This window comes from Parasteatoda tepidariorum, chromosome 11, assembly GCF_982258835.1.
Source record: "Parasteatoda tepidariorum strain Cologne lab strain chromosome 11, Ptep-v5.0, whole genome shotgun sequence".
Lineage (NCBI taxonomy): Eukaryota > Metazoa > Arthropoda > Arachnida > Araneae > Theridiidae > Parasteatoda > Parasteatoda tepidariorum.
In genome coordinates, this window is record NC_141765.1 from 14,270,517 (window position 1) to 14,290,605 (window position 20,089).

General features: G+C 27.3%; 1 protein-coding gene across 1 annotated transcript in view; it reads right to left on the reverse strand.

The window, feature by feature from the left end:
- LOC107440079 (cholecystokinin receptor) overlaps positions 1–19,153 on the reverse strand; it is a 296,121-nt gene extending 276,968 nt beyond the window's left edge. The window contains exon 1 of the mRNA XM_071187349.2: positions 17,726–19,153. Within this exon, the coding sequence (XP_071043450.1) occupies positions 17,726–18,107 (382 nt within the window). The 5' untranslated portion in view covers positions 18,108–19,153. The remainder of the gene's footprint in view (positions 1–17,725) is intronic.
- Between the last annotated feature and the right edge of the window lie 936 nt (positions 19,154–20,089).

The following is a 20,089-nucleotide window of genomic DNA, read 5'->3' on the forward strand; positions in this document are numbered from 1 at the left end:
ACTATTGTACACTCTCAGAAATAAAACGCTCACTTTTGACAATTCAGCAATTTAACTCGGAACCTCATTACAGTGCATTGTGGGAGATTGTTTATTTGAATAACAAAACTGGAATGAAAACTAGACAATCGAAAATAAAGTGATCAAACAAGCCGACCGGCGCCTATAGTGGTCAAGGAGTGGGCCTCGTACTAGGAAGATCCTGGGGTCGAAACCCGCTCCGGGCATGTGCATAATTTATCTCTCTGTCCTTCTTGAGTTGTTTGGGCGACATTGATCCACCCGTATGGTGTCCATGATAAAGTGATTATTAAAAAAGTCAGATACAGTAGGTGCTACAAGGTTTTTTTAGTGGGAAAAAGTAGAATGATTAAATATTTCTTTAATTTTGACGAAATTCATTTACTTGGAGAAGTGAAGATAGTTATTTTGTCACTTAGATGACATTTTTGCTCGCATCATATTCCAGGAACAAAGAAAGTTTTGTGAACAAAGTTTTCTGAGAGAGCAAGAACAAAGAAAGTTTTGTGAAATTTGATAGTGTAACAAACATTATTTTGTCAGTAGTTTCTCTCTTAAAGTTTAAGTAGTTAATAACAAAAATTAGTTATCACGAATAAAATATTTAATAACCTTTCAATTCAAAGTTTTTCTTGATTTTCCATGTCAATTCTAGTTTGACAGTTCACTTCGCTCAAAAACTGCTCTATTTTGCGATGGTTTGGGATTCTGATTATTCAAAGACAATACCGGGCCTTACACTCACTATATTACCACAATTTAGATTGGAGGGCAGATAGTGATCCGGCCTCCGCTTCCCACCATTAAACTGTGCATTCATTTTTTTCACTCTTAAACCACTGGAAGTATTACATTAGAGTAGATTTTGATATGCTAAGGCACGATCTTAGAGTTCAGACACCTAATGCTTAGCGAGAGAAGCCAAATCCAGCCCATGCCGTGGCAGAAGAAGACTCTGCTTACTATACCAACTAGGTGGCTCTGCATATCGAAGGCAGTTGATACAGGGGAAATTATTTTTATGAATGAAAACAAACTCTACCCAAGCCGTGACAGAAGAAGACAGTGCTTACTACACCAATTAAGTGGCTCTGCATTTCGAAGACAGTTGATACAGGGGAAATTATTTTTATGAATGAAAACAAACCGGACCCAAGTCGTAACAGAAGAAGACAGTGCTTACTGCACCAACTAAGTGGCTCTGCATTTCGAAGACAGTTGATACAGGGGAAATTATTTTTATGAATTAAAATAAAAATAAGGAAAATACAAAATATTTAAGGTTGCAAGCATTCATATTGTCCATTTAACATTTAAATAATATCTTTTCTTCATTTTACATTTTACTTTAAATCTTTTAGAATGCTGTCTTTCCATTCAAATTAATATTTTTCGCTTTCAATAACCAAACCTACCATTACATGCAATCAAATTGATATTATTAAAGACTGAAATTTTAAAGCGCTATACATTTTGAAACGAAAGGGAGAAGATGCGATTAAAATGATAGTTGATCTCTTTTCGATTATTTCGTAAAATACTTATTATTGTGCTTTAATGATTGACAGATTTCAATAAAAAAGAAACTTTGAACATTTAGCTTTACAAAGAAAGAAGTTTTGCAGCTCAAAGCACATTTTGCTTTGAGCTGCAATTTCACGGGTAGATGCAATCAGAATTTTCAGAAATCTATTTCTTTTAAACGTTTAAAGTAGAAAACTAAATGTTATTTCTCGTCTTTAGAATTCTAATTGTAAAAAAAAGAGAAAATTTAAATTCTTAAAGACTTTTAATGAAAACTTTACAAAATAGGTAAAATGAGAGCATTTATCTTTAATTAAGTTTCTTAAATGTTTTTATTTACTTAAGCATTTAAGTACTTTAATTGAGTGCTTAAATGAAATACCTAAATATTTAAAGGTTCTTCGGGCAAAAATCATTAAAAAAAAGTATTATTGATAAGGTATTAATAAAGCGAAGGTTTTGTTAATATTATTAATTATGGAATTGTACTAAACCCTCAGAAAAATACGATATTTTTTAACGATTTAGATGCATGTAAGTTTTTGCGTCCCTTACTAGTGCGTCATCTAAAATGTTCGGGAATTCATCATTTTCATGATGATTTTAAAATCGTTTATACAAAAGGACGAAATGGTGCAGCAGTTTCAGCACTTACCCTGCTTTAATAAGGCTTGCCCGGTATTAATAAGGCGAAGGTTTTTTTAATATTATTAATTATGGAATTATACTAAACTCTCAAAAAAAAACTATATTTTTTGACGATTTAGATGCATTTTGTTACTCTTGACAAGTATTTAATCACGAAATCACTTTTTTTTAAAACAAAGCAGTAAATCTTAAATATTCGAAAAAATTATGTCATCTTAATGTTGCTTTTTTAATGTAAGTTTTTGCGTCCCTTACTAGTGCGTCATCTAAAATATTCGGGAATTCATCATTTTCAAAATGATTTTAAAATCGTTTATACTACAGAACGAAAAGGTGCAGCAGTTAGAGCGCTTGCCCTGCAAGCACTTTTTTCGGGTTCACATGCTAGTGTTGACTGAGTGTTGACCGAATCAATTGCTTTAATATGTGTGTAGAATTAAGCTTACTGTTTTTGACGAAATGTTTAATCAGAGTATCTCCCGGAAAATGATTTTGTAAAAATGGAGAAAATTTCTTGAATTTTGATCATCCATTTATAACCGTGTACAATTTATTTTCATAAATTTTATTTATTATTAAGTACACAGTTACTCGAGGTGTCATGAAATACTTTTAGTTGGCGTATTTTTCTCTAACTGATATGCATTTGACTTTCCATAAAGCAAACGTGTTGCATTTTTGAAATAAGAGTATAATAAGTGTTAAATTAATAATTATTTCGAAATAGGGAAAATACATTTTAAATATGATTTCAGAACCAAAAATTTTATCTTTCAAAAACTTCAGCCCGATTGACAAACCTCATTTCCGGTACTTTCTTTGAGAGATGACACACGAATGCGAAATCAGTTATGGGACATATTTGCGAATTCACATTTTATGCCAAAAAAAAAGAAGAGAAAAAAGAAAAGGAAAAAAAAACTAATCAATTGTGTTAATCTGTATGAAGCATTAAGTCTATTGTTTTTTGACGAAATATTTGATCAGAGTATTTGCCGGGAACAATTTTGTCAAAATGGAGAAAACTTCGTGAATTTTGAGTATCCATTTATTCAAACTAGATTCACTGATATCAAGAATGCCAACTTAATATCTTTCCGTTTCAGTTTCAACTTGGAAAAGTTTTATAGCTTCGGCAGCCAATTTCTAACATCCAATTTTGATTGTCGTCTTAGCTGAGAAGATCTTTCCAGTCACCTTCATCCTCTAATTGCTTCCAACTTGCTTTCACAACAAGGATTCATACTGACTGAGGGGGACATATTTGGTAGTGAGCTTTCATCTACTTCAGAGAGATGGATCTGCATGATATCAGTTTCTGTAACAAGTAGGTTTTTACGAGATAGGGTTGTTCATTTCAGAGAGATAGATCTGCATGATATCAGTTTCAGTAACCAGTAGGTTTTTACAAGATAGGGTCTTTGCTCAACCCCAACCTAGAGGGCCGGGGTATAACTCTTAGTTTGGTGCCTCCCCACTGACCTGTCCGGCTTGGAATTCCCTAACAGTAGTTATGCTACCACCAACGTAGCTCAGAGGGTTCTTTACACGCCTTGATCCATTTATTACTATTCACTAAAAGTTTTATATAAATTTTACTTATTAAGTACACAGTGACACGAAGTTTCATGAAATAATTTTAGTTTATATGTTCTCAGGGACGAAGGTAAGGGGGGTGTTCAGGGTGTTCAAACACCCCCCATTGTACAAAGCAATGTTTCTTTTTTTTAATACTATAGATAATTTTTCCTTAATTTTACAAAATTTTTAAATATTTTATTTACTAAAAAAAGAAATGGAGAATTCCTATGACATTTTATTTTGAGGCTTTTATTAGTCTGTAATAGAAATAAAATAATCACTGCTGCCTCTTTGCTACCCACTCATCAAGAGAGCAACAAACGCTTATCTTCAGTGATTAAATTAGATAGCATCCCTTTCCTCATTGATTTACCACCCACAAACCTTCTCCCCTCAGAAAAGTAGCCAGCCCAGCTCATATTACTCTAAGGGAAAATGTTCTTCCAATGGGTTCTATCTTATCTCATCTACTTTTTAAAATATCGGCTATGCATAGATCCTATTTACGGTCATAAAATGCATGCCTCAAACAAAAAATTCTCTTGGATTTCTAGGATTGCATATTCCTTTAACCTTTTCAGGACATAAAAACCTCCTTGGCAATTTTTTCGGTCATTCTGTCTGGGAAATTTGTCTTAGACACTCATCCTAAAAGCTCTAAGTTTTAAATTTTTCCTTTTGCTTAATGTAGCATTTTATTTAAAATTTCGTTTTATATTTTCTTTCTGATTAATTTTTTAATTTTGTCCGTTAATTTTTAATTTGTATTGTTTAATTCTGTTTCTGTAAATAAAATGTGATCTTTCATTGGCTATATAAAGAACTTGGATCAAAAATATTGGAGGTAAGCAAATATTTGTATTAAATCAATCTTTCCGCATATATGTAACATTTATAATGTTTTTATATTTCCGCATATATGTAACATTTAAACTGTACAACAAATAGATTTATTTAGTAAATTTGATTATTCATGCATAATTTTATTTTAAATTCCCAATTTTTGTTCTTATTTTATGATTATGAATTTGGACTTAAAAAGTTTTGAAATTTTAAACTGAAAATTAAAACAAACTTATTATAATTCAGTCAGAATTGAAATATCTATGTTACATTTAATTTTATAATAAAACACAAAAATTTCACAAATGAATAGCTGAGAATAATTAATCATTCAAACTATCTTAGTATAAATGTGTAAGTGTAACTTAAAGTTTAACTACTTTTTAGAAAATTAAAAAAACTTTCTATCACTAATTTTCCCTTCTTGGGATCTTATTGCAAGGGAAGTTACTTATGATATTGAAAAATTTTAAACGATAATACTTCATTGCATAATCAAAAGTAGCGATATATATAACAGCTTTATAAAATTAAAGAAAATTTCAACAAACCTTTAAATTATCATAAAAATTACTGAAATTGTTAATTAAAAAAAACAATTCAGTACTTTCTAAGAATGATTTAAATCAGCTCAAATAGATTTTTTTTGTCTACTTGATTTCAAATATATTTATGGCAGAGTCGAGACCCCTTTTTCTTTAGCTATTATATGCATAGACCTTGTGAAGAAATCTTTAAAAAAAATATACGCCAACTGAAATTTAGTAAATAATGAATATTTTACCCTAACACAACAGATTAACAGGAAACCTTTACACCCACTTATTAAATAATATCAGTTTAAATTACACAATATCAGAATAGTATCGAAGAGTTTCTAACCTGTAATGATAAAAATTATTAACCAATAATAAATTTTTCGTAATAATATATTTTTCATAATTATAAATTTTTCGTAATAATAAATTCAACGTAATTCATAAATTCTCCGTATAATTAAGATTGTGACAACGTGTTCTGAACTAAATAAAAATTATGCTTTTAATGTTTATTTTTAGTGATTATACATGCAGTAATATATCTATCTATCTATCTATCTATATCTATATATATATATATATATATATATATATATATATATATATATATCTTCTATGAGTATGTTATTGCTTAGTAATTCTTTATAATTAAGGCTAGTTTTCTTTAATTTTAAACGAATCAACTGAATAATTTTATGTTTAACTTAGGAAAATTTTATTAAAATTCAGATCACTTAAAAACGAATCGCGAAACAGATATGAAAAATTTATCATTGCAATCGCATTCAATTGTTCATAAATGATCTCAAAATTTTCATTTGTTAGCCATAATCTTGTGTAAACAGTGTAAGCAAATAAAATTAACAATAATTACGCTGCACTAAACTAAGTCTGACACTGAATAAAAAAAGAAATCAAGTTAAATAAAGGAGTAAACTACCTTAAAAATAATACTTTAATTCTAAGAGTTTGAAGATATTTTATGCTTTGACTTGAAGTATCCAACGCCTTAATTATGATTTATCGTCAACACAAACTAAAAAAACCTTTGTTTAGCAAAATGTTTTAAGATTATTAAAAATGTTAGGGGTAACATCTATTTCTCTTTAAAAATAAAATTTAAGTAGAAATTGATTTAAAAAATATCATCAAGTCATTATTGTCGTACATGATACAAAAATTTAAGATCAGAATGGTATGAATATTAATTATATTCCATTCTATGGTGAAGCTTAGACAGGAGTTGAAATATATATATATATATATATATTTCAACCCCCTCTTAACTATAATATATATATTATATGTGTGTGCGCGTATAAAACATTTTAACACATAATGCATTATACTGATTAAGTAACGAAAACTTGTTTTTAAAGTCAACGAACTTAAAAGAATTAATTGCTTCTCTGACATTTAAATTTAATTTAGTGCGATAAGTAATTCTTTAAATGTTGAAATGCCCGCGGCCGCTCTATCAAAATCCAAATTTGATAGTCCGCGACCTTACGAAACACGGACTTTTTCATTCAATTTATTTACAAAATATTTTGAGGCTTTGTATCTAATTTTTTTTTCTTGTGCTGTATATCTTTTGTATTTATTATTAATTTTTTGTTACATTATTAAAGTTTTACACCTTCTATTTAATAACGTAGTTTAACAGGATATTATTGAAATAAACAAAAGGAAAAATCTGTGCGAGGATATATTCATTTACCGACTTCTGCGAATATACCATATATCTGCGAATAATTTTCGTTAAATGCGACAATTTAATGGAACTGCCATTAAAATCTGATATCATAGAATAAAATGACAATTTTTTTTTAAAGTTTATTTAACACCATTATTATTAGCTTCTTGGAATGATTTTACACATTGTCATTTTCCTGCGTTCTCTAAATAATTAATATAAACTATATTATTCAATCTGAAATAAACAGCTTGTGATTAATGGCACAAAGTCTTGTGATTAACAGCACAAAGACTAACTAAAAATGAAATAGAACATGGAAGTAAAAGCTATAAAATTACAAATTGTAGTTTTTCTGGCACTTGAATGCCAAGGAATAATTGCAAACTGCTAAATGCTTGTTAACTGTTGTACATTGCTCTCTATAAGGTATTAATTAGAGTTATCTTAACAAAGTAGTATGTTTTTAAAAAAAATATATATAGTTTTCCAATCCAAAAGTTTAAAAATTTAAAAAACAAATTCCTATGTGTCGTATTTCCTGAAAATTATCCATATATTCTACTTTATAAGGAATTCATTTTTTTATATATTATTTTGGATGCTTAAACGCATTATAATTTGCGGTGAACAGATGAATTTTTATTGATATTTTATACGTGAATTTTTGACAATAACGGTGGTTTTGTTTTAATGTTCCTTTTATTTGAATTTTGCTTCCCAATCGAAGGGAAGCGATCAACGACGTTTATGTCTTGCCTTTATTTTGATCTCATTTAGATCACTGGTTGTGATTTTTAGTTTTAAATGAAGCTTGCAAAAAAAAATTCTGTATTAGATTATTTTATCAAAATCAAAATGAGTTTACTTGTATGTATGTAACTGGTTTAATTAAATTACATCTACTTAATAAATTCCTCAATCACAAAACACCCCCCATGAAAAAACTATACCTACGTGCTTGTATGTTCTTCTCTAATTGATTTAAATTTCCTATTCCATAAAGCAAACGCATTTGTAATTTTTGTGTATAAAAGGAAAATAAGTCATGAATTGCAAAGACCTTGTATAGCCAACAATGTTTCTAGTCTGAGGAATGATTTAAACTCAATATTATAGTTTTTGGCAAATAGTAGCTTTTGACAAATTATAACTTAATAATTACTTTGAAATTTACAAAATACATATTATGTAAAATTCCAGAACCTAAAAATGGCAAAGGACTGATACCTTTTTTAAGAGATTGCACACGAGGGTGTAGGCAATTACGTGAAATATTTGAGAATTCACAATTCGTGGAAAAAAATAAAAGCAGATCATACCTAATGCTTTAATTCAGATAAAAGCATATATATTTCTAATTCATCAGCCTTTTTAAAGTAATTAATAGGATTCTTTTGACCCACATCCTTTCAACACGTTTGTTGTTGCTCCTTTTTACACTAATTTCTTATGTTAAACTCTTTGTACCATTTAGCTAAATTCAGGAACAATGTAATAGGTATGATAAATAATTAATGTGGTTTTTTTAAAAAATATTTATTAAATATTAACACTATAAAATCGCATTACATCTCTAACTTATTTTATCCCATAAATAATAATTTAAAGCTATTAATTACACTTTCCTAAATCTCTTAGCAAAGCCACAAAGTAAGACATAAGTTTGAAGATAAATACAGCTACATTTATTAAAAGCTGAAGTATTTAATCCTTTTGTGTTTTGCTCTTTAGGGAATGAAATAAAGGATCCGTTCTGTTTAGGATTTTTTCTTTACAAATGCTCAGATTTATTAACGAGTCTAATTTGTATTGGCAAAGCAGTAAGCTTATTTCAATTTCATGCTATTTTCCCATTGTTTTGAGTAATTTTGTTTATTTTTTACACCATTTTAAAGAAAATTTATGTATTATATTTTTTGTAAAACAATAAAAACACATAAACACTATTTAAAATTTAAAGAGTAGATTTTAAATAATTATTGTATTTTATTAAATTAAAAGATTTCTATAATCCTTATAAATATTTAATATTTTGTTTTTGATAAAAAAATTTGTGTTTAATTCCTGGAATATATTTTTTTATGTTATATAACTATATATATATATATATATATATATATATATATATATATATAATATATATATATATATATATATATATTGCCTAATAAAAAGAAAAGTTTGGATAATTTATATTTCGTTATTAACTTTCAAAATCCTATTTTCGATAAGATCAAATTTCACAACATTTTTGAAAAATTTTAAAGCTTTATTTCCATTAAAAGATTTTAACATAATTAAAAGTTCTAAATATAACAAATCTCTTGGTAGAACCATATTTAACTATAGTGATAAAAGCAAAAATTTAGGGAGTATTAATATATCCGATTATGAATGTCACTGTGAGGAGGATAAATATTTTGATTTTGTTGATAAACATCATAAACATATTATTACTGGTAATTTAAATATTATAGAAAGCTTGGAACTTAGGAATTTAATGATAAAAGGCACAAAATTTAGACCCATTTACCATATATCAATCAATAAGATTCCAAAATACTTTCTTAATGATCTCAATAGTTTTTGTTTAAAGATATCAAATAGATTCTCTTTACCTTTAGGTATGCTAACAGAATGGAAATGGGGAGATTATTATTACTTTAAAAACTTTATTTTCAATAATAAGGATAATTTAAATAAGAATAACAATTCAACAAATTTTTCTAATATTGTTCAATCAATTAAGCAAGACAAAGCTAACAATAATTATGCTATATTCTGTAAAAAATTCTATGCTGAACTTTTAAATACGGAATTAAAAAATAGTAAAAATTTTGAACTTAGTAATTTCAATAATAATATTGTCATTAAAAAAGTTTTAGCTTTTTACAAGAGATTAAAAATTAAAATTAGCAATATACAATTTTCTTACTTAATTATCAGTCCTAAATTTCATAAAATTCCAGTAAAATGTAGAACTATCACATGTTGGTCTAATACTTATTTAACTAAACCTGGCACCATTTTCTCTAACTACTTAAATAAGATTATTAACTATATTACTAAAGAAGGTTTCTCTTGGATTATCACTAATAATCAACCGATTTTAGATTTCATTAAGCATAATAAAATTAATTCTATTGCGACTTTTGATTTCCAGGATCTTTTCAATAGCATTCCCCTTTCTAAACTAAACGATGTCCTTTTGAATTATTACTATGATTTTAAAAATATCCTTTGTTGCGATTTTGATTATTGGGAAATTCTGATTAATTTTTGTCTTTTTAGTAATTATCTTTACAATGGAAAGGATATTTTTCTTCAAATTAATGGAATACCACGAGGATCTAATTATTCATCTCTCTTAGCTAACTTATTTTTGCATTATTATAAAAAAAATTATACTCTTAGTATTAAATTTGTTTTTAGATATATTGATGACTTAATTATCTTCAATCTCCAAGATTTTACTATTTTATTGAGTGATATATACCCTGAGGAATTAATCTTACTTCGTAATCATGATGATAATATTAATTTCAATTTTTTGGATTTGCGTATTATGAAAGTTGAAAATATCTGCTATGTTGATTTATACGATAAAAGAAATTATTTTAATTTTAATATTAATAAACTAGTTACTTGGAATTCTAATGTTTCTAGGAGCATCTATTTAAATACCACTTTTAATGAAATGAACAGAATTAAAAGAATATGTAGTAATATTTATTAATTCAAAAAAAAAAAGTAAATCTATAAACTCTTTCAAAATTTGATAAAAGACAATCGATGCCCAACTGAAGTAATAAAATTTTATATAAAATCATTGAATTAATCGTATATTATTGTGAATATATTTACTAAACATTTTTTTTGTTAATTTTTATAATTTTCTCATGTGCAAATCCATTTCAGGTAAATCCATTGCCAAAATTATTTGCTAAATAATTTCTTTGTTAGTTTGTATAATTTTCCATGTGCAATTCCATTTCGGGCAAATCCGTGGTTTGAATTATTTACTAAAAATTCCTTTACTAAATAATTTCCTTTGTTAATCTATACAGTTTTTCCATGTGCAAATCCATTTCGGGCAAATCCGTGGCTAATAGTATCTACTAAAAATTTTTTCGTTGTTAATTTTTCCATGTGCAAATCCATTTCGGGCAAATCCGTGTTAAAATTATCTATTAAAATTTTTTTCTTTGATAATTTAAATAATTTTTCTATGTACTAATCCATATCGTGCTAATCCGCGGCTAAAATTATTTGCAAAACAGGCAATTTATGTTTCTCTTTTCTATTTTATTTTTTTTCTTAAATAAACATCTATCTTCTAAAACTATTTATGATCAATTTTTAAAATTATCCAGTATAATATTACCTTGCGCACATCCATTTCGGGCCCATCCTTGGTAACTAACAAATCAAATCTCAGAATAACAAATCACTTCAGCAGTGCAGTAAGAACGACACTTTAAAACCCTCTTGTTACACTCAATTTGCGCTATTGTTTTCATCTTTTGTTTTCATATTTTGTAATCTGGCAATCTTTCTGCGAAAACATTTTTAAAAAAATTTTTCGTCCATGTAAGTTGATCTGATTTTGCTACTCGCTTTATAGTCCCTTTTTAATGTTTTTTCTTTTTATTTCATTTTATTTTCTGTTTTTACATGTTATTTTTACTTTTTGTGATCTATTTTATTTATTGTTATTTTTATAAAAAAAATTTTTGAGTGCTCATCACACTATTGTATTAATATATTTTGCTTTGGCTTTATTGATACAATATCAGAAAGCACTCTGTTTTGCGGATATAATCGTGTGGGCTGAAGAAAAGATTATATCTTTTTTTTCCGGTTTTTTAAATAAAATTTCATTCCTTTTTTTTTTTCATATGTCTATACTTTTTCTTTGTTTTATTCTTCATTTTGAACTTATGTGTATATATATATATATATATATATATATATATATATATATATATATATATATATATATATATATATATATATATATATATATATATATATATATATATATATATATATATATATATATATAATATATATATATATATATATATATATATGTAAATTCTTATTAGTAAATTTTTCTTTTAACAATTTTTATATGTTGTAAAAATTTGGATTTTTGATTCAAAATTCTGATAACTATATAAAGTTGTATAATGCCAACTTTTCTGTTGTATAATGCCAGTTATAGTTGCATAATACGTACATTACTCTTTTGCTAATACAAGCTAATACCTTAATTTTTTAATAGTCAAATCTTGCCAGGCCATTTTTTCTTAAATATTTTTTTTAAAATTAACAAACATTTTAATTTTATTATAACAATTTAAGCTAATCGTTATTCAGAAAAATCACTTGTCAAATTTCTCAGAAATCAGGCAAGGTTTTACGGGAAAAAACAAGTTTCAAATAAAAAAAGTGACTTGTAATCACCATCTTTAATATATATTTTCAGAATAAATGTCAGAAATAAAGACAAAACGTATGTACATTAGGGATCGCAATTCGATATCAAACAATACAGAAATAAAAATGCTATGTAAATATGACGAATTCAATGCATGGAAGGTAATATAAAATACTCCAAAATCAGTTTGATTGACAAGTAAAACTTGTGGTGTAATAATCGCAAACTTACTTGAGGTGTAATAATAAAACTTGGTGTTTGTAATAATCGCATTTGATTTTTGTTTTGTTTCCACCAGCATTTAAGCAGGAATTACTGTTTTCACTCCTGTTCTTATTAATAATGATTCGTTAGATTACGATAGTATTTTTTTATATTTTTTACACTTATTATTTTGCCATCCCTAACGTCTGTACTACCTCGAATTTGATCTTGAAAAGTGTTCTAAAACTATATATTACATGCTGTCATCTAGGAATACCCTGTAAAAATAGTAAAACATCATAAAATGTTAATGAAAGAAATCATTGTAGTTTAGCATTCTAGGTACTATTTTCATTAATGAATACAAATTTTTCATTAAATTATGTTATAGAGCTTAATATTTAAATTATTTTTAAACTTAAGAAGCAAAATGTTTTAATAAACTAATATTAACTCGAAATTAAGTTAATTATCAATTATTAAATTATTAAGTCTCTTTTAATCTAAATATGCTTCTCTCTTTGTCACATTTGAAGTCAAATTAACTTAAGCAACAATAAAAAACTAAATGCTAATTCAAATATTTCAAAGTTATGCAATTTACATTAATCATATCAATAAAAAATTATCACCATATAAATCTATAAAATACAAAATTAAATTAAACGTTAAACAAGTTATATTCTAAATCGAATTACCTTTGACAATCATAAAAATTAGAAACATTATAACAAATTGCTTTCTAAAAGACTTCAAAACTTTTAATATCTAATTCATTACGATGATATTAACCGAATTAACAACATGCCATTTTATGTATAATTTTTTAAGGAGAATAAAATTAGTTTCATCATACTAAACTCTTTATCTTCTACAACTAAAACTGTCCTGAATCATTTAATTTGACGCATTGATAATACCAAAGACTTAATTGCCAAAATGACATACATTTTCGTTTTTTTATCATTTTAGCTTGATGTATTTTCATAAAGTTTGAACTTTATAGTGTGTTTATTAATATATGATTAATTAGTTTGAATAAATTTTTTTTAAGTATTGTTCTAGTTTTGTTGCTTGTGCTCATAAAACATTTATTATAACCAAATAATTTCTTAACAAGTAATTTATAATACAATTTTCTTATATTGTAAAGAATAGCTATAACTTAAATTTTACCAATTAAATTAATTGTCGCAAACTGTAATTACAACTAAACGCTTTCAAGTTTATTATAAATTGATTTGTAATTTAAAATTTTTTCAAGGGGGTAAAAAATTATCTTCTACAACTTTACTCTTTTTCGATTATTCAAACTGATGTTCTGATAGTAAAAAATTCGGGGTCGAATTACGGTAAAAAGTACCGGAACTCAGGCTGCCAATACTTTTTACCGTAAAATCTTATAGAGCGAAAAATCAGATATACCATAATTTTTACTATAATAATTACTGTAAAATCATTGAATCACTGTATCTAAATATATTACTGTATAAATTATGACATAAATTTTACTTAAATGGATTCGACGATAAAATGTATTTTATAGATGCTGCACTCAGAGAGTCTGTACTTTTATTGTAATTTGATCCAGAATTATTTTACAGGATAATATCAAGGTTTTTATAACCAAAACGTTGTACTTTTTTTTCTTGCATTTCATAGTATATTCTCAAAAATAGTGTATTACAGAATTTGTTTAAATATATATACTTCTGATATTTGTTACCGCGTTGTTCATTTGGATGCTGGTTACTGCGACAGAAAAATGTTTTGCCAAAAAATACGTCCAAAAAAAGTAGCTTAAAATATAATTTTGCTACTGAAAAGAATAGCTATTACTCAAATTTACGAATTTCATTAAGTAAGGAGTAAGTTTTTGTTACTATTATACTTAAACACTTTCAAGTGTATTAAAAACTTTGTAAGTAGCATTTTTTGAATTTTTAATTTTATTAATTTTAATTTTACTGTAAATAAAAATGATCAATGTATATTTGAGAATTTATAAGTGCATTGTTAGTTTCAAATTTTTTTCATTGTAAAATTTAATTCTAAATAGTAAATTAACTTTCAAGAGCTTCAAAAACCTATTTTTGAACGAATATGAAACTGTTTCAGTTATTTAAAAAAAGTAGTAAATTTCATTAAGCATTAATGACTTAACTTTATGAGTTTCATATAAGTCGAAAGTTCAATTTGCAACAATTATATTAAAATGCTTTTAAGTTAAGTAAAAATTATGTTAGTTACATTTTTTCGTAATTTATTCAAGTATTTAATACTTTAATTTCAAATAAAAAATCAGTGCATAACCAATCACATTTATAAATTTAGAGCTAATTTTAAACTTTCAAAAATTCTCAGAGATATTCCTCATAAGATTTGATTTAAAATATGCTGAACAGTTAAAATTTCAAAGAAATATGCAGCAATGCTACCAGATTTAGCTGTCTTGAATTTGAAAACCAGATGATTTAACGAAAAATTAATTCGCATTGGTAATATCTAAGAATAAACTCTTATGTGAATGTTAAGCTGTTTCATTTATTGTACAATATTGGAAATTCCTATAAAATAATTTCCTGTCATTTTTATATAATATTAATATAAAAAATATAATATTGAACAGAAATTAATTCATTAAAATCATTATTTTCATTTCCAGAAGTAAAAAATTGCCAAATATATATATATATATATATATATATATATATATATATATATATATATATATATATATATATATATATATATATATATATATATATATATATATATATATATATATACACAGTCCAGTCACATTAATGTGACCACCACCTACTTTCGACGTCAACGTGAAATAACCACTCACAGAGTGCAGGTGGCAGCACATTACAGTGTAGTGTATATATTGGATGTCCTAGGGCATCGAAAAGCATTTCAGTCGTTGGCGCAATGCAGAAATGTAGCGATTTATCCGACGTCCAAAAGGGCATGATTATTGGCTTTCGGGCCAAGGGTGGAAGCATTTCGGAAATGACTGATTTTGTGAACTGTTCGCGTGCCGCCGTGGTAAAAGTATACCATGCATGGCAAAATGGCACTATACAAAACAAACGGCGTGGCACATGTGGTGCACCACGGGCCAAAGATGGTAGAGGCAGACGAAGGCTGCGGAAATGCGTTCAGGCGAATAGACGTGCAACTGTTGAGCAACTGACCGTCCAGATGAACCAAGGGGCTACCAAAAGTGTATCCTCAACAACTGTTCAGCGAACGCTGCTGCGCATGGGCCTCCGCAGCAGACGCCTGGTTAATGCACCTATGCTGACTGCTGTTCATCGGTGACAAAGGCTGGAATTTGCACGCCAGTACCGCAACTGGACGTCCACAGAATGGCAACAGGTGGCTTTTTCCGATGAATCACATTTTATGTTCCATGAGACAGATGGACGTTGGCGTATACGGCGTAAAACGTCTGAAAGCAAACACCCTGCAACAATTGCCGGAAGGCTGCAGGCTGGAAGAGAGAGCGTTATGGTTTGGGGAATGTTTTCCTGGCATTCACTGGGTGCACTCATCATTGTGGAAGGCACGATGGATCAGTATAAGTACATATCTGTCCCTGCGGACCATGTCCACCCCTAGATGCAAATGATTTTTCCTCAGAATGATGGCATCTACCACCAGGACAATGCGAGGTGTCATACAGCTCGCAGTGCATGTGCGTGGTTCGAAGAGCACCAGGATGAATTTACCGTACTCCCCTGGCCAGCAAACTCACCGGATTTGAACCCAATCGGGAATCTGTGGGACCACCTCGATCGGGTTGTTCGGGCCATAGATCCTCAACCGCGTAATCTAGCGCAGCTGGCCACGGCACTGGAGTCGGCATGGCTCAACATCCCAGTGAACACTTTCAGAAACCTAATTGACTTTCTTCCTGCACGTTTCGTAGCGGTCCGCTCAGCCAAAGGTGGTTATTCTGGCTTTTGACAGGTGGTCACATTAATGTGACTGGACTGTGTATATATATATATATATATATATATATATAGATAGATAGATAGATAGATAGATAGATAGATAGATATAGGTGGATAGATATAATTTTAATGCCAGTAAGGTAATTTCTTTATGTGTCAGCTATGGATATACATAATATTTCAACTTTAAAGAATTTGTAGCTCTAAAAAATATTAATTAAAATAAATTTTCAATTATTTAAAATTTTTTTAATAATCTAAATAATTTTTGAATAGTTATTTAGATTATTCCAAAATTTTCCTTCGATTTTAATTTTTATAAAATATTTGCAATTCATTAAATTTTTAAAATCTTCTGTTATTTTCGAAAAATATTGAAATATTATTTAAAATACTATAAATATTTATTATCTAATATTTTATTAAAATTAAAATATTATCTAAAATTTTCAAATTATTCGAGAAAATTAATTGCGATTTAGTATTTTAATAATAATTAAATTTTTTTAACCCTTTTCTCGAATAAGGTTTAAAACTATCAAATGAAATGCTTTCAAAAATTTATACTTTTATAGAGAGAAGTGTAAATATTTATTTAAAAAATGAGACCCATGAGGTTATTAATTCAAATGACCTGTGTTTCAAATTATGTGTTAAATCAGTGTTCAAATATTTCATAAAATATTTGTTCTAAACTAATTGAGGTTCTAATTCTAAACTAATTCTGAGTAATTCTAAACAAATTAACATTTTTAAAAATTAAAACTATTTTCAAAACCAAATTGCTTCGCTAGAGATTTTTTTTAATTACGTAGGATTAAACAAGTGTAATAATATGATAATAAATTGAAATATTTTTTCTTAAATTTTTATTAAACTTGATATTAATGTAATTTGCAAGTGTATAGCTGACACAAATAATTAAGTTTCTAGCATCAATACAAAGTAGTATAAATTAAAAAGTTCATTTTTAACATTTTAAAAGTTCCATGTCCCTTTAAAAAAGTCAACTGAATTTATTTAAATAGTATCGGAATGAGCATTTAGCTGACACAAAAAATTACGTTTGTAGCATTCATATAGGAAATAAATCCATGCAAATATATTCATTTTTAAGGTTATGAAGGCATCCGTGTTTCCCTTAAGAAATCAATTGAAATTATTAAAATAGCAATTTGAAAAACAATCTTTATCATCATGAAAATTCTAAATATATATTAACAAAGAAAATACTTATTTTATGAAAAAATCTTACCTTGGAAATAATTGATCAACCTGCACATAGCTTCACCAAAGATGAAATTTCTCAATAGACTTCCAATCAGAGTAAAAGGCATGCAGAAAACTCCAAGTAACAAATCGCTGATGGCAAGATTCAATAAAAAAACGTTGGTTACAGTTCTCATTCGTTTATTTTGAACTAAAGTCAAAATAACCAATGCATTACCAACAACTGAAAGTACAAATATTGTTGAATACAAGAAAATTATTAAGGGTGCATCACTCGGAAGTCCTTTTTGGCCTTTTGGATAAGTTGAATTTATATCTATTGAGTAAATACCGTCTGTAGCATTAATGATAGTTGTTTCAAAATCATAAATAGTTACTTTATCATTACTTGTATTTAGATATTCCATAGTTCTTGATAGTAAATAAAAGTACGAAAACTGTTTATTAACGTATAAAGACCACTTCACGGTATAGCTTAATCAAACGAATTGACGTTCACTTCACAAAACAAAATGCAGGGCTGAAAGCTCATATCATTAAATCTTAGTAAAGTCTTCAAAGGTTTATATCAGTTTTTGTCTTTTCTTTTTTAATATATAATTTAGTGATGCATTTCTTTCAACGAAGCATATATGTTACATATTTCTCTGCATAGATCAGAAGGTTAAATAGGCAATCTTAAATTTTTCAACTCATATAAAATCCTAGTAACACCTTCAAGTCTTAATTGCAGTTTATGCCTTCCTAATTTATTAATTTATAATTCATTTATTAATTCCATCCAGAAATATATATTTTACTTTTTTCAATTTGCTTAGTTTTTCATGAAGTATTTTTGACTAAATTGAATGGAATCTTTATTAAAAGCCTTCAGTGGAAGTTTTCCCTAACGAAAGTATTTATGGTATCACATTTTAGTTCCTTTTCAAGTTTTTCAATTAAAGAATCATTTGACCAATTTTTCCTGTAACAACTTGTTATTAGGAAAATCGTAAGAATTAAATAAATTTTCTCTTTAAATAGTAAAAAACCCTGGTGTGATTTAATTACAGCGAAGAATTTAATGCAAAATATAAAATTAATCGTTCCTATGCAAAAAATTAAGTATGCAGTGTTTATATTTTAATGATGACAAAAAAATTCACTTAAACATAATACATTATGTTTGTTGCAAGTAAAAAAAAAATGCCTAAAACAGAGTTTTTGAATTCGAAAAAGTTCAAAGTTTTTTTTCCACAGAAGTTTTGAAACTTTTAACGATAAGAAGTTAAATATGGAATATAAAAAGTAAACTTTCTAGATCTTTCATTTCAACTATTCCATTTAGCAATTAGTTAAGATAATGTTTAGCTTAGCTTAATTATGGTATCCACTTAAAGATGAAAAATTTCCGGAAAAAGAAGAACGGGAAACAAGTTTTCCTTTCAGTAAGATCAAGTGTTTGGCGGAGAGTAATTGTGTGGAGCGGTTGCCTCTCCGGAAAATAGGGAAAAAGGCGGAACTAAAAGTGACGTCACACGAAGACGCCCTCTAGTGCGTGTGAAGCACGAGGAAGGCAAAATTGAGATAGTTGAATATCTTTTTTAGTTCTTCATCCACTTCTTTGTTTTAACATTTTTAGACTCATTTATCGTTCGCTATTTTTCCTTTTCCGCAATCGTAGGAATGCGAACATTTAAATCCGGAATGGAATTTATCTAAATGTTTTCTTCGCATGAAAGTTAACTTTATGAGTTTCATATTTTCTTTCCAACAAATTCTCAGAGTTTTAAAAGCATCTTTTTTAAAAAAAAAAAAAAAAATAAGATGAAATACTTAAATATTTTTCTGCGACTGCTGAAAAGCGCTAGAGATAAAGCAAACTAATTTTGTGGAAAATATTTATATCTTGGTTTCTTTTTTAACCTTGCCACTTTCTGTGGATTTAATGAAAATTCTAAAAGTAGCGGCAACGATAGTTTTTGGTATTTGTTATATTAATTAAAAGATAATACTTTTCAAAATTTTGTAATAATTTAAAGTATTATATTAAAGAATTAATAAGATTTTTATTCAATAAACAAAGACATAAAATTACTAATTAACTTATGTCAGAAACATAATGTAATTGCTTAGAGAATAGTGCACAACAGATCCTTAACTAACTTATCTTGCCATAAAATTTTTCTAAATCACATAAATTCTTCAAATTATATTATGTCATAAGGAATTATATGCATATTTTTTTATAAGTTACATGTTCATTTTTAAACCATGACTTCAAATTTATGACAAACTTCCTTTGTTTACATTGTTAAGCTTGTATAAAAAAGTACGCTATACATAACGTGTTATTTTTAGGTGCTTTTCAATAGTACGCACCGTTATAGTACTGAAATAATTCCTTCTT